Raw genomic sequence first — 14,200 nt, forward strand, 5'->3', positions numbered from 1 at the left:
CTGTTATCCCGGCACCTCCCTTTCCTGTCCCTCCCACGTCTCCACCCTCTAACCACTAGACTGCTGCTGACCACATTACAGCCTGGTCACCCTATGTAATGGGCATCTGGTTTTTCCCTGGGAGGCTGGAAGGGTGGGGACCGGTGTTCTTACTAGGGGCGGTTTTGCAGAGGAGCTGCAATATCGGACCCCAGTGCCAAAACAGCAAGCAAGCATAATCCACTCACTTTCATTTCCTGCCTCCCGGGGCAAGCCAGTGCTTCACACTTGCACCCCCCCCCCTTCTCCCACAAACTAACTTATAGTGGTCAGGCTTGCTCGCCACGGACCGTACATGGGGCCTGGTCCGACAAAATTACAAGGGCTGCTCTAGGTTCACCGCCTGGCCCTGACTGAGAGAGCAACCCGCACTTTGGCGAGCAAAGTGAAGGGGCATAAAATGTACTTTGCCCACATCTGCCAAAATGCCTTGAGATTTCAACTGAGAAGGATTCTAGGACGTCTCGCATCCAAAATTACTCATTCAGCCCACCCCATTTAGACTCCTCCAAGTAGGACTTTCACATCTTTGAAGAGTGCTTGTGTTGCCCATCCTTCCAAACTAATCAAACGACAAATAAAACTTAGGGCACAAGTAGTTAATACACAGGAAAAATGGCTGTACGTTCATTTGAAGTCTATCACCAGGTGGAAAGGGGACAGCTTCCAACAAAGCGACTGAATTGCAAGAAGATCGCACGGATATATATAAGGATATTATCAAACATTTGCCTCAGAAGTCATTTATTTTGGAAGACTGTGTATTCAAGCTTGTTATTGGTCTAGAACTGATCACTGGTAAACATGGTTGGGTGACTAGGTGAGCCAGGGTATATCAGACTAATGGCCATTCTTTGAACATGGTGTTGTGGTAAGGAGGAACACTGTACATTTAACATGACGTACGGCCTTGTACTTTCACTGTGCCAAGGCCTTACTATATTGGTGCAAGCAGAGACCCTCCAACACGTTTTATGCAGTACTGTCGCTAGACCCTAAAGCTGAGTAGCCAAATTGCATATGTCAATTCGAGATTTGCATTTTGGTCAAGCGATATATATGAGCAGCGGTGGCTCCTCCGCTTTGTGGCGGAGCGTCGCCACACTGCTTTTGAGCAGTGTAAAGGAGAGGAAATATAAAATGATAACTTTGAGTTATTATAATTTTATGTTTCCTTTGCGGGCGGATGGGCGGGACTGATCTGCTCTAGAAGCAGGGGAGGAGTGGTTTGCCCACTCTCGGTCTGCCCAAACCAGCCATGGGCACTTTCGCCATTCTCCATGCAGGCTGCGTTACAGCAGGCATGGAGAACAAGCCCATGCCCCTATTCCCTGGTTGCAGCATTGGCCAGGGGAGCCTGGGTGCTTACTAAGCATGGGCGGATTTTGCGGATCCACGATTCACGAATTTGCGGATTCACGGATCGTGGATCCGCAAAATCCGCGGATTTTGCGGATCGGCGGATTTGGGGGCGGGGCTTCCTCGAGTGTGTGGGCGGGGCCAAACGGACGGGGCTTCCATGCGAGCGCACATGCCTCTTGTGTGTATAAAAGGTCAGAGACCGATCAGAGCAGCAGATTAAGAGACAGAAGCTCCTGGTCACAGGAACAGCACGGGGATAGCGCTCGTGAAAGTCAAAGATGCAAATGCCTCTGGCCTGCATCGCAGCGGATTTTCGATGGTATATTTGGGAAGAAGGCACACCTGCCCAGCCTCCACAACGCTCACGATTGTTTTTGGGCTGATGAATGAGTCACTGAATTTAAGCTTCAACTAGGGCACATGCTTTATTGATATCTGCAAGTGTTTCCTGTTGAGATTTATTTTTTGTGCCAGGACCGTCGTGCCAGAATGAACCCTGCCCTTCATATTTATTCAAGAAGACACCACCGTTTGACACCACCGTTTTTCCCCAACAAAAGTTCAAAGCCTAATTTACGATGGCGCCGGCAAGCTGCCAGCGCCATCCTGAAAAAGTTACTTAATTAGCTTCAACAGGAAGCTCCAACTGATAAAATAAAGCAGGCGCTCGAGCCCCTGCTTTATCTTATCTATTAGAGCTTCCTGTTGAAGCTAATTAAGTAACTATTTGAGGATGGCGCTGGCAGCTTGCCGGCGCCATCGTAAATTAGGCTTTGAACTTTTGACCGCGGAATCCGCCGCTCGCGGATTGCGGATTTTCGGTAAATTCGCGAGAGTTCGCGGACCGCGAATTTACCGAAAATCCGCAAAATCCGCGATCGGAGCGGATTTTGCGCTCATGCTTAGTGCTTACCAATCACAACGCTGCATTGCAACATTGTGATTGGTCAGGGGAGCCTGGCTGCTCTTTCTTGATCCTGGCTTCCTGTCCCAGGAGGAGTGCAGGAGCTAGGAGCAGAGACCGACCCGGCGGTAAGGTAAGTGTCTAATTTTTATTTTTTTTGTTTTACATCGAACAACTCGCCCCTCTCACCCCACCTGCTCCTGCCCCGCCACCCGCTAATCATACCGGCTGCCAATGTATACGAGTCACATTCAAAGATAATGCAAGTAATGGCTGCCTCAGGCTCCTCACAGCCACAATCAATTTTAGGCATTTCGTACAGGCAGCGCCATTCTGGAAACTGGGGGCCGTATACATCAGGGACTTACGAAAGACTGTCTGCTCCAGCCCCTTACTGGGTCAACAAAGGGATGCAACGAGAAAAAAATAGCCGGCAGGCATGCTCTTACCTGTGATGTACAATATAGGTGATGATGGAAGCGAACAGGCACAACAACATGACCGCCGTACATGCATAAACCACGGGGTGCAGGAAGTCCCCTGGGTACGGGGGGATGGAGATCAATGTGTTGAAATCCTTTGGAGGAAGAGAAAAAAACATAATATCAGCATTGCACCGCACCCGCTGTAATCTCTGCGTAATTGCCGTGATCATGCATAAATGCTTTTCTCCTGTTTGCAGGCTTTATATGCATCGCGCAGAAAAGTGATGACACAGCTTTCGTTTCAATAAACATCCGTATTGTACCACATCTCTGTTAAAGATTCATACCGCCAATGCTTTTAAACAGCTTTTCAACATATTTGCCGGGAAATTGAACAGAGGACGCATAATTGTTTGAACAAGCAATTAGTCTTACGGGCCAGGCGCCAAACACCTGTGTCCCTCATCTCTTGATTCCTTCCACAGTTCAAGTTCTTGGCTCTCAAGTTCATTTTGTGAATGTCGGGCTTTCAAAAGTGGTAAGTCGAAATACTTTTCAAATTTCGCGTTTTGTTTTTCTTATACCACGGCAATCTATCTGTATGGTGTGTTTGTAAAGTATTGCATTTGCCTTAAACTCCTGTAGTCCCATTTAAAACCTCTAAGGTCAGAGGTTTACCACCACAAGCCCATACAGCCCCTGAGGCGAAAGGAGCCCTCCCCCTCCAGGGGCCCTAAGAATTATATCAGTGATTCTAAACCTGTTATCTGAGGACCCCCTGGAGGTCTGCGAATCCTGCTTGGGTCTGGGACTTTTTTTTCTCCAAAATATAATAATATTAAAATGAATTTATTACAATTAATAAACAATATGCAAAATAAAGAAGCAACATAGTTGAGCATTAGTTTAGTGTATACTTGTTTTTGCATATTGTTTTGAGGCGAAAATAATACAAATTGCTTAGGATGGTTGCCCCCAGCTTCCTCAGACTCAGCAGGGTTGCCCGGTTTCCAGTATTGATTCAGCGGGGGACCACAGAGGTCAAAATATGAGGATCCCCTGGTCTATGCATTTCTGAGAAGTATGGGAGTCTAAGGGGCCCTTCGCCACATTCTGCAGGGTAGCCTTATCATTTTCCGTCACATCACTGCCTCAGGCCCATTTCAATGTATTTACTAGCAACAAACTGAGACAGAGGGTTACCGACATTTATGCAACCAATACTGCACAGAAATTGACAGCGTTGTACAGCAAGGCAAATAATTATACAGCACTATATCGTCTACGTACAGTCATCTAAAGCTGTCATCAGTAATGTGCGCACTAAGTATGTCTTGTTTGCATGACACTAAATATGCAATTAGTATCTTCTGTGAATTTTGTATTCAAGGCACACTCTTTTAATATGAGTAATTGTGTGACAAACAGGTATTACGCATTGAAATATCATAAAGTATAGCTTTTTCCCATTGTTTGCACCTGTTTTCATTTAGCTTCAGAATTTCACACAGAGTAATGTCAAACTTTTTTGCATGACTTTAGTTGACCTGGTTTAATGTGAAATCCTAGGGGTATCTGCACTGCTCCAACCCTGGTAATTGCACTTTGACTACACCATCAGGGATTGCAGACTACATAACGTAGAGCTGTTTCAGTGCTGCACACAAGTATACTTTCAGCCAATAATCATTTTCAGTGTAAAAATTAATCAACACTAATGTTTGGGGCACTTTAGATTTTATGTAAAATCAGACTGAGGAAAATACAAGGTGATATACTGGTATTTTAGAAAATACCACAATTAGATAAATATTTGTGGGTCGGTGAGGAATTCCACTCTGCCATCCGAGTTCGCAGAGTTTTGCCCACTCCGCGCTCAGCGCGGAGATCCAAAAAACTCTGAGAAGCAAAGTATTTCCTCTTGCACAACTCGCCAACATTAAATAGGCGAGTGGGGAAAATCATACCCTAGACCACCTCCCAGTGAGAGTAAATAATCTATTTAAGTGTCAGAAAGAAGCAGCACCCACTTGTGCTGTGCATCCTGCCGTTTGCAATGATTTTGAATCATGGGAAAAACTTCTGGGTGCTAAACATCAGCACGAGCAGTGCGATTTACCACACTCTGCCCCTTGCAAAACTCTGTGGAGCAAAGCTGAGTTTTTTCGTCACTTCGCGATCTTCCACATAGCGGAACTCCGCAAACTCTGCCCAGGTACACATTAAAAAACTGAAAATGTGACTGCTCCATTTAAGAAATATTGCAGTAACATTGCAGTAACATTAATACGGCCTGCTACCACCAACATTTCAATGCTGTTATTTACAGCCTCTACCACACCATGTGGATTGGGAGAAGGAGAGAGGAAGAGGATGTGGACACGGGACACTGCAGATGTTCCCTCCTTCCTCCTCCTCTGGATCATTGTGTCACAGGAGACACAGAAGGAGGGAAGAGGGAAGTCTTATCAGCTCCTGTGTCTGAAGAAATACAGGTTGGTAGATCTGAGAGGGAATAAGGGCTGATTTAATCCCCCCTTCATAGCAGTTAACTGCTGTGGCCATGCAACTGGCTGCAGCTGTTGGACATCCTTTTTTTTTTTTAAATTATTTTATTGAGAGTTCATACCAGTACATACATATTCATATATGCATACATAAATACAAAAATACAAAAATAAATACGAAGAATTATGCAATCAAGTAAAAGGACAGAAAGAATAAAAAGAATAATAAACAGTGAATGAATGGTAAACAGTAAACAATAAACCATGGACAGATTAGATAGCTACAGTGCCAGTAAATCATTCATTTGCAGTTTGCTTTGCTGTCCTCCAGATAGCAACTGGGGCCCAAAGTCGTTTACCCATATCCCTTATCTTAGCTCCCTTTAAATCATATAGTGCTTCCTCGATGTTATGTATACCTAGCATTCTGCACATCCACATTTGGAATGTAGGAGCTTCTGTATCCTTCCAGGCTGCACTAATTAAGATCCTAAGGACTGCTACAGAAATTAAAACTAGAGCTTCGTCCTCAGTACACATATTTAATTTCACATCACATCCAATTATTATCAGGGTAGGGGATAGATTGATTTTAACGTCGAGTAACACCTCTAAAAACCGCACTATTTCATTTTTAATACTTTTTAGTTTTTCACACCCATGGAACATATGTATAAGATCGGCTGGACCATTTCCACATCTGGGGCAGTTGCTATCTGCCGCTTTCCCCCAAGAGAATAATTTTTCAGGAGTATAATATAGATTGAATAGCGTTTTATAGTGTTGGGCCCTGAGATTCGAAGAGCGCAGAAACCTCTTATCCATATGCCTTGTCAAGGTCTACTTCGGGATCCCCCAATTTTTTGGACCAGGCGGTTTCCATTTTTCCCATATCATCCATTGATACATCATTAAATATTTTATATATGTCCTTAATTCTATGCCCCCCCGACTTCAGGTACTCAATTAATTCAAATCTCCCAAGCAAAGTGATACGTGGCCTAATTGATTTAATCCTATTAACAATCTGTAAGTATTTAAACTCTTGATAACCTTGTGGGGAATAGTGTTGTGTAAGTTCTTCGAGTGTTCTACAGTGATCTCTAATCATTATTTGTCCCAGCTCCACAATGCCCTGACCCTCCCAATGGCGCCACGCTCCATCCCTGCTAAGGTTTGGAAAGAGTGTTGAGTTCCAAAGCGGTGTTCTCTGATGGATAGTGGGTATATCTAGGATTTTTTAAACATTTTTCCATATATACCATACGTCTTCAAGCGTTTTAAATCCAATTTCCTTGTAGTAACTCCTCTGAGTTCTCCTTAATAGGAGCCCTACAGCTTCACTTCCCACCAAAAGCTGAAAAATTGATGGTATCACCGCCTGCCTGAGGGTTGGACCCCCCGAATGAAGTAGAATACCCATGTCTATGAAGTGACATGCGAAATGATAGCTCTTGATATCTGGCAATCCCAACCCTCCTCTATCTTGTGGTAGTGACATATATCTATTTGATCGCCTTATTTTACCATATTGCCACACAAATTTCATGAATATAGCCTCAATCTTTTTTATAATCTTCTCGTCGATTTTAAATGGGATTGACCTTAATTTATAGAGCACCTTGGGAAACATTGTCATTTTTATAACGTCGGCCCTTCCAATCAATGATAGCTGTAATGAATCCATTCTTTTTAATTCTGTTTCCATCGAATGGATAAGCGGTGTATAGTTATCTTCTATTATTCTTCCTGGTTCTGCATTTATTGTTATTCCCAAGTAGACTACAGATTCTATGGATCTACCATCCAACTTGACTATTTTTTTAGAGCATAATATTTGTGTTTTGTCCACATTTAATTGGTAACCCGACACTTCTCCAAACTGGCCGGTTGTTTTAACTACCTCCTTCATAGCTAGCCCTGGGTCTTTTGTGATGACTGCTAAGTCATCGGCATATGCGAGAAGTTTTGTCTGAAAACCGTTTGATATTACTGGTTTAATAACCGCACTGTTCATTAATTGTGTGATTAAAGGGTCTATGTAGAGCGCGAACGGGATTGGAGAGCATGGGCAACCCTGTCTCGTACCCCTTGTTATGTTAATCCTATCTGATCTTTCCCCCATTGATTGGATTCTTGCCGTAGGTGATGAATACATAGCCTGTATGGCTTGACAAAATCTAGGACCAAATCCCCTTGCCTCCAAAACCTTCCATAGAAAACTCCATCTGACGCGATCAAATGCCTTCTCCGCGTCGAGGAGGATCATTGCAACCCCCTCCCCCCTAGCAGCACCGATGTCAAATATGGTGATAGCTCTCCTAATATGATCTGTGGTGCCCCTTCCTGGGATAAACCCATGCTGCCAGGGGGAAACCAAGGACGCAATAATCCTCCCCATGCGAGTGGCCATCATTTTTGCATATAGCTTGTTATCACTGTTGATCAATGATATTGGTCTGTAGGAGCCCGGATTGGTCTTTGGTTTTCCTTTTTTGTGAAAGATCACTATATTAGTTTCTTGCCAAGACTCCGGTATTATTCCGGTATTCATAACGCCATTAAATAGATCTAAAAGCATTGACGTTGTTTCTTCCGTTAGACTTTTGTATAGCTCTACCGGTATAGCATCTGGGCCCGCAGCCTTACCGCTTGCCAGGTCTTGCAGAGCTTCCAATACCTCTGACAGTGTGATATCTTGTTCCAGGGATTCGATCTGGACCGGTTTTAACTTACTACCCATGTCTAGCCAGCTTATATTTTGGGCCTCTACACCTGCTTCCTCCTGATATAAATCTTGATAGAATTTCCTAAACACCTCCAGAATTTCACCTGATTAATCGTATATTTGGCCCTGAAGTTCAATTTGTGTCACTATGTTTTTACTTGCCACCTGTCTGATACGTAGGGCCAGGGCTCTACCTGCTTGCTCACCAGTTTCATAAAGGCGTGATCTCTGTGCCTGATAATTTGCGGCCGCCTTTCTTGCTAGTTGTTTCTGAATTTCTGCTTTTAGGGAGTTTACTCTATGTAGACTCTCGACAGATTGAGCACCTACAGTTATATCTTGTCTGTGTTGTGTCTCTGCCTCGCTCAACTTACCCATCAATACTTCCCTTTCCCTGTTAATCTTTTTCCATATGTTGGTAGTATAGCTTATGGTCTCTTCTCTTAATCCTGCCTTGAAGCTATCCCATACCACTCCCCTTGATGCACTATACCTATTAGCATCAAAAAAGGCCTGGGACCACGTTTTCATATGAGCGATGTAGTCCATATCTGCTAATAGTTTTTTTATTAAATGTCCACGGCCTAGGAGCCTTATGTGGTTTATTGATGACCATATTTAGGACCAGGGGATTGTGATCTGACATGATTTTAGGAAGCTTATTTATTTGGACACTCTTCAGCAGGGTGGTCGAGATCATGAAATAATCCAATTTTGAATATTTATTAAAGGGATGTGAAAAATAAGTAAACCCTGGATCTCCAATCAATAGCTTTCCCCAGACATCTTCTAAGCCATGTGACTGGTTGAACTTTAAAGGCTATGAATTGCTGTCATGTACATCCCAGACTTCTATGATAAGAGGTGTGGCCATAATTGGGAAAGTGGGGTTAGGGGGTGCCAAAAGGTGTAAGGCGGACTCACTAGGAAGATGGGCAATGTGTGAAATGAATTTAGGTATCACTATCTGCTCGGTATATGGATCTAACACAGACGAGTCAGAAGTCTTTAGTCACATTGAAAATGAACTAACCGACTGGCATACCCCCATAGTATTATGTGGGGATCTTAACATTTCAGCTAATTTCACGGATGGTAGCCCATACTTAGGTAGGAAGCCAAGGGTGTTTAGAGCAATAACCTCAATGATGCAGTCACATGGCAGCTGTTGGACATCCAAAGCAGGATTAGTGAAAGACTTTGAAGGTTCGGACCCATGGAGGGTTTCAAACCACATTGAGCCTCCGGCAGGAGTTTTTAAAATGAGGATATTCTGCCTTAATTAGGTGGAATATTTTAGTGGCCTAATAGCCCTGTGTAGCTGGCTATAAAGGTGATTAGAGGTCTGCTGTCTTTCTATAGGCACTCACCTTCGGCTTGGGGCTATAACAAAGGAGCGGATCCTTAATGGCTGGTATAGCCCAGTATAGTGTGTCATAAGTCTATATATTATCATAGTAGATATGCAACTACTGCCCTACACTGTCTGTCCGATGTGTCACAGTCTTACTCTGAAGAGAACAATTTAGAGTTTGTGTTTCTCTCTACATGTTCGTCTTTGAAGTAGATAACAAGATTTTCATTACAAACTCTGTCTGTGGTATGTTTTGGGTGGTAGAACCTCTGTTGATTTGAAGAATCCTTAGGGCGGGGAAAGTGAGAAAAATGCTTGATACCACACGTAGTCCACACTGCTATGAAAGGCAGCAACTTTGCAGAATTGTTGGGTGTCATCAACTTCTTTGTTCCATCTTGATGAATAATTGAACAGAAGCAGATTCCTCATTATTACAAAAGTTCCTAAGGAGATCATTCTACATGAATGTGTAGATTTCTATAGAAGGTATTTCAAAACCTTAAGGTCCATTCTGTGAGCTGCAGACCTCAAGGGTCTTTACTTAGTGCAAAGAGAGGATGTACTCAATGTCTAGAGGCAGAGCTACATTTAAAATTATTTCTTAACCTCAAGTAATGATGTATTTAAACCAGAAAATGTGTGTTTCCTAAAGAATAGGCCTATTTTTAGGTCTGAATCCAATACTAAGGACAATCACATATAATTCAAACTTGGTTTAGAACAATAATTTAATTTTAGTTTTTTTAACAACATTCAATTTAATTCATAGTCAATTGTTCCCATTTGCAGCACCTGGTAGTGGCTGAGCTGGGCCACCCCCTTTTATCTTCCCTTTCTCGCTTGGCACTCTCTTATTCATGAGAAAGCGCATGAGTCCAGGTAAAGGATGCAGTTTTACTAGTGTAGGCCTGACAATGCATTTACAAATGCTCTCTGATTTAAATGATTGTTATACTACAAGGTCTTTTTAGGTCGAGCCTGGGCAGCACATACGCTGCTCTGAGAGGCATGCTGTATTCGAGTATGGACTTGAAGCTCCACCCACTCTCTGACGATATTTGTATTGGCTTGTGTCATCGTTCTTTGTAAATGCTGGCTTCTGATTTGTTAAATAGGCATGTTAGTCCCTCCTTAGTACTGCCTTGTCTTAATTTGTAACCTCCTATGTGGACTGGCCCTTTTACTCCTTTTGTTACACAGTATGTCTGTAAGCACTATTTTCTTTAATAAGCTTCTCCTACTGTAGGCACGACATGCTTTCCTGCAACATTAAGCGCAACATGCGTGCTTTCACTTTCCAAGCAGCCCAGGACAATGGCGACCACTTCTTTGAAACGAAATAGGTCTCGCATTTACAAGAGTTCGAGCTATTGGCATTGTAAATGACAATGCCTATAATTTATGTGTTAATAATTAAAGCAGATAAATAAAAGGCATTGTCATTTACAACGCAAGTAGCTTAAACTCTCGCAAATGCGAGAACTAATGGATTGGAAATTCTTATTTGTAATGTGTGATTAGGTACTGCAACTCGTTTATATTTTAACATATTGTATTTGATGCATTTGAGTTCATTATCCTTACACTTATTTGTTGACATTGACGTGACAGTTAAATGTGCTCTTATGCATTTTTTATATGGCCGAAGCAAGCTTTCTTTAGCTGATTGAACAAGGAACTTAGATTGACCTGAAAGCAGCTCTGAATGGCTTTTTATGAAATTATCATATTACATTTTGAGAAGTCAACCACAGCCCAAACCTACAGTAACTCATTTGAAGAAGTCATTGAAGCATTAGTTTACACACTAGGACTCAGGGCAAAAGTCAGGCTGACGTCATTAGTTGGGCTTGAAAGTCTTCATCACTGTAATGTTTGATTCGTTTGGAAATTTAATATGAGGAATTAACTTATGTCTTAAGCATTGCGATAATTTTAGGTCCAGCACCTCCATAACCCGACATAAAGACAGGAGCTACAGGGAGAATCCTAGTGTGGCACCACATTTCCGCATAAGCCTTGGAAAATACCTTTCTTTATGTACAGGGAGCACTCCAGAAGCCAATAGGAGTACTGATGATCCTCACTTTTTTCATGTATATCTTCTATGACATATATCAATTTACCATTGTCATTACGTTTAGCCAATATTATTTGTGATTTTATTTGAACTTTCAAAGGCCTAAACTAAGCAGAATACAGAATAAGAACTCGAATATTGTAAAACTGACGATTTATCCCCAGATATAATATTTGCAAAAGTAATCAGATAATTTTTTACTCCAATCTGAGTCAAGCCCACAGGGTTTAATATGCAGAGTTATAATTTGTATAGGGCTCCTTTAAGTGTGGCATGATCCTCACCAGCTCTGCAAGTTAGTGGAGGCACCTGCCTCTGCCTATGAATGTAACATCATTTTCTGGTGGGAATGGATGTCAAGTCAACAAAATGTGAGGAGTAGTGAAAGGACCACATCTTATTTTAAATGCAATTTGATACATCTCATGGAAATACCTTATTACCTTCAACAGTGGTGACATTAAAGGAAATTACATTATTGAATTTTAAAACAGCTACAAGAAAGGCATTTTACAATAATATTAGGCAATACATTAAAGCAGAGAAATCTCTTTAAGTGTTTACCCATATATAAAGCCGAAAGTTGCATTTTATGGCCGGGGCAGAACAATGACTGGCCAGGAGGCATGCCTCAATCGGCCCAACCATCAAATGCTGAGGTACAATAAGGTACAACCATGTAATTCATAGACGTAAACTCATATGCCCAGACATAAGCTCTAACTTGAAATCACATCATTGTATACCCATGCCAACTTACACCTGCTTAGGCGGAGCCTCCTTGTTCCTAGTCACACTTCACTTCTGTATACCCACATATAGCCTGACATGCTCCAGTATCACCTCCCGAAAAGGTGCGCAGATTCTGTTTTCTCTCAAAATCAGTGTGCACACAGGCTGCATGGGCCTAAACCATGGGCAAAGATTGGTCTGAAAACTATGCAGGTGCTCAGTTCACAAAGGATGTCCAATGGTGCTATTCTAGCAACATCATGTTTAGTTGAATTACTGACTTGTGTACTGTGAACATAGAGTGAAATATGCAACTCCTACTACTACTAATATTAATACCAATAATAATATACTTTGGTTTAACATGTACTAAATGAATTAGGCATTTATAGACCACTACTCACAAAATCCACTGCCAATTTGTCAATTTAGTAATACTAAGAGTCACTGCTGGAAAGTGGCCCTCTCTGCATGGTCACCCCTGCCACCCCAAACGTTCTACCTTCCTCTTCCACTTTTTTTTACCTTGTTTTTGTTTGCTTTAGGATTCTGTTCATTTTATGACTGCTAACCAGTGCTAAATTGCCAGTGCCCTCTCCCTAAAACATGATAACTGTTAGACCTGTCATCCTTAGGGTGGTCTTACGCAAATTTTTGCCAGCTTCTCTCCAGTTTTTGCTGCATCTTTTGTTCACCTTAGAACTCAGAGCACTTTACCAATGCTGACCATTTCTAAAGTGAATGTGCGTCTCCCCTAAAAATTTGGACATTGGTGTATACCCATTTGGCATATTTAATTTACTTGTAAGTCTGTTGTAAAGTGGTCTACCATATAACTAGGGCCTGTAACCTAAATGTTACTAGTGTGCCTTGAGCACTGATTGTGCCACCCATACAAGTAGCCTTTCAAACCTGTCTTAGGCCTGCCATTGAAAAATCTGTTTGTGCACTTTACTGCTACTTTGACTTGGCATTTAAAACCACTTGCCAAGTCTTGAACTCCCCTTTTATTGCACAGAAGTCATTCCTAAGGTGCAGTGTAAGGAAAAGGCAAGACATGTACTTTTAAGTTTCACATGTCCTGGCAGGGACAAACACCAAAATTCATTTTTCACTACTCTGAGGCCTACTCCTCTCATTGGCCAGCATTGGGAATTCCTTAATACACTTTAAGATGTAATTCTGGATTAGAAAGGAGTAGCTGCATCATGTCTCATCTCTTTGAAATGGTAATGATATATCTTCTTTACAGGTAAAGTTGAATTTAACATTACTATTTTAGAATTGTCACTTGTAGAAACTGGACATTTCTCTGCTCCTACTGCTCTGTGTGCCTTGCAGCCTGTCTCCAATAAACATCTGGGGTGGGTGACAGCTACATTTTGTGCATCCCCTCTAGACAGTCGCAAATGCAGGAAGGGTGCCTGTGACAGAGAACTCATCTATGTTCATCTGCATTCTTATAGCTCTTCCTAGGCAGGAACATTGGGGTTGGGCGGGCACTTATACCTGAATAGGCAGTGTAAAACAATTAAATTAATAAAACGAATTTCGTAGCGCGCCCTGCATTGCATTTTGCGATGCAGGGCACGGAACGAAATTCGTTTTATTAATTTAATTGTTTACTTACCTGTAATCATCCATATTCCGGGGTTTATCACCCCCCACCGTGCCCCTCCCCCGCCCCGCCTGCCTGCCCCACCGCAACTCCCTCCACGGGCCGCGGCTGGGTGTAAGTACTGGGCCTCTGACCCTACCAAGAAAGTATTCTACTTGACCCGTGAAGAACCCTGCCAGGAATTAAGACTGCTGTGCTCCAAGGGTTGCCACTCTGCTTGACTGCTGCTCTGGAAGAACTGCTTTCCTGTTTTGCTGTGCTGCGGCCTGCTGATCTCTGCCCTGCTGTGGACAAGGACTGGGCCCATCTCACTTGAATCCAGTGTGACTCCAAGGCCTTGCTGGCTTGCACCCTGTTTTGAAGTCTCTGGGCAATTAAAGGCTTCCTTCAACGTTGCAACAGCACCTGGACTCTGCCATCTGTGAGTCCTGCCCTGCCAAGTGGTACC

At 42.7% G+C, this 14,200-nt stretch overlaps 1 protein-coding gene across 1 annotated transcript in view; it reads right to left on the bottom strand.

Moving 5' to 3' along the window:
* ADGRA1 (adhesion G protein-coupled receptor A1) overlaps nt 1-14,200 on the bottom strand; it is a 746,977-nt gene that overhangs the window by 537,546 nt on the left and 195,231 nt on the right. Inside the window, exon 2 of the mRNA XM_078643457.1 lies at nt 2,755-2,882. Within this exon, the coding sequence (XP_078499583.1) occupies nt 2,755-2,882 (128 nt within the window). The remainder of the gene's footprint in view (nt 1-2,754; nt 2,883-14,200) is intronic.

This window comes from Lissotriton helveticus, chromosome 5_1 (assembly GCF_964261635.1).
Source record: "Lissotriton helveticus chromosome 5_1, aLisHel1.1, whole genome shotgun sequence".
Taxonomy (NCBI): Eukaryota; Metazoa; Chordata; class Amphibia; order Caudata; family Salamandridae; genus Lissotriton; species Lissotriton helveticus.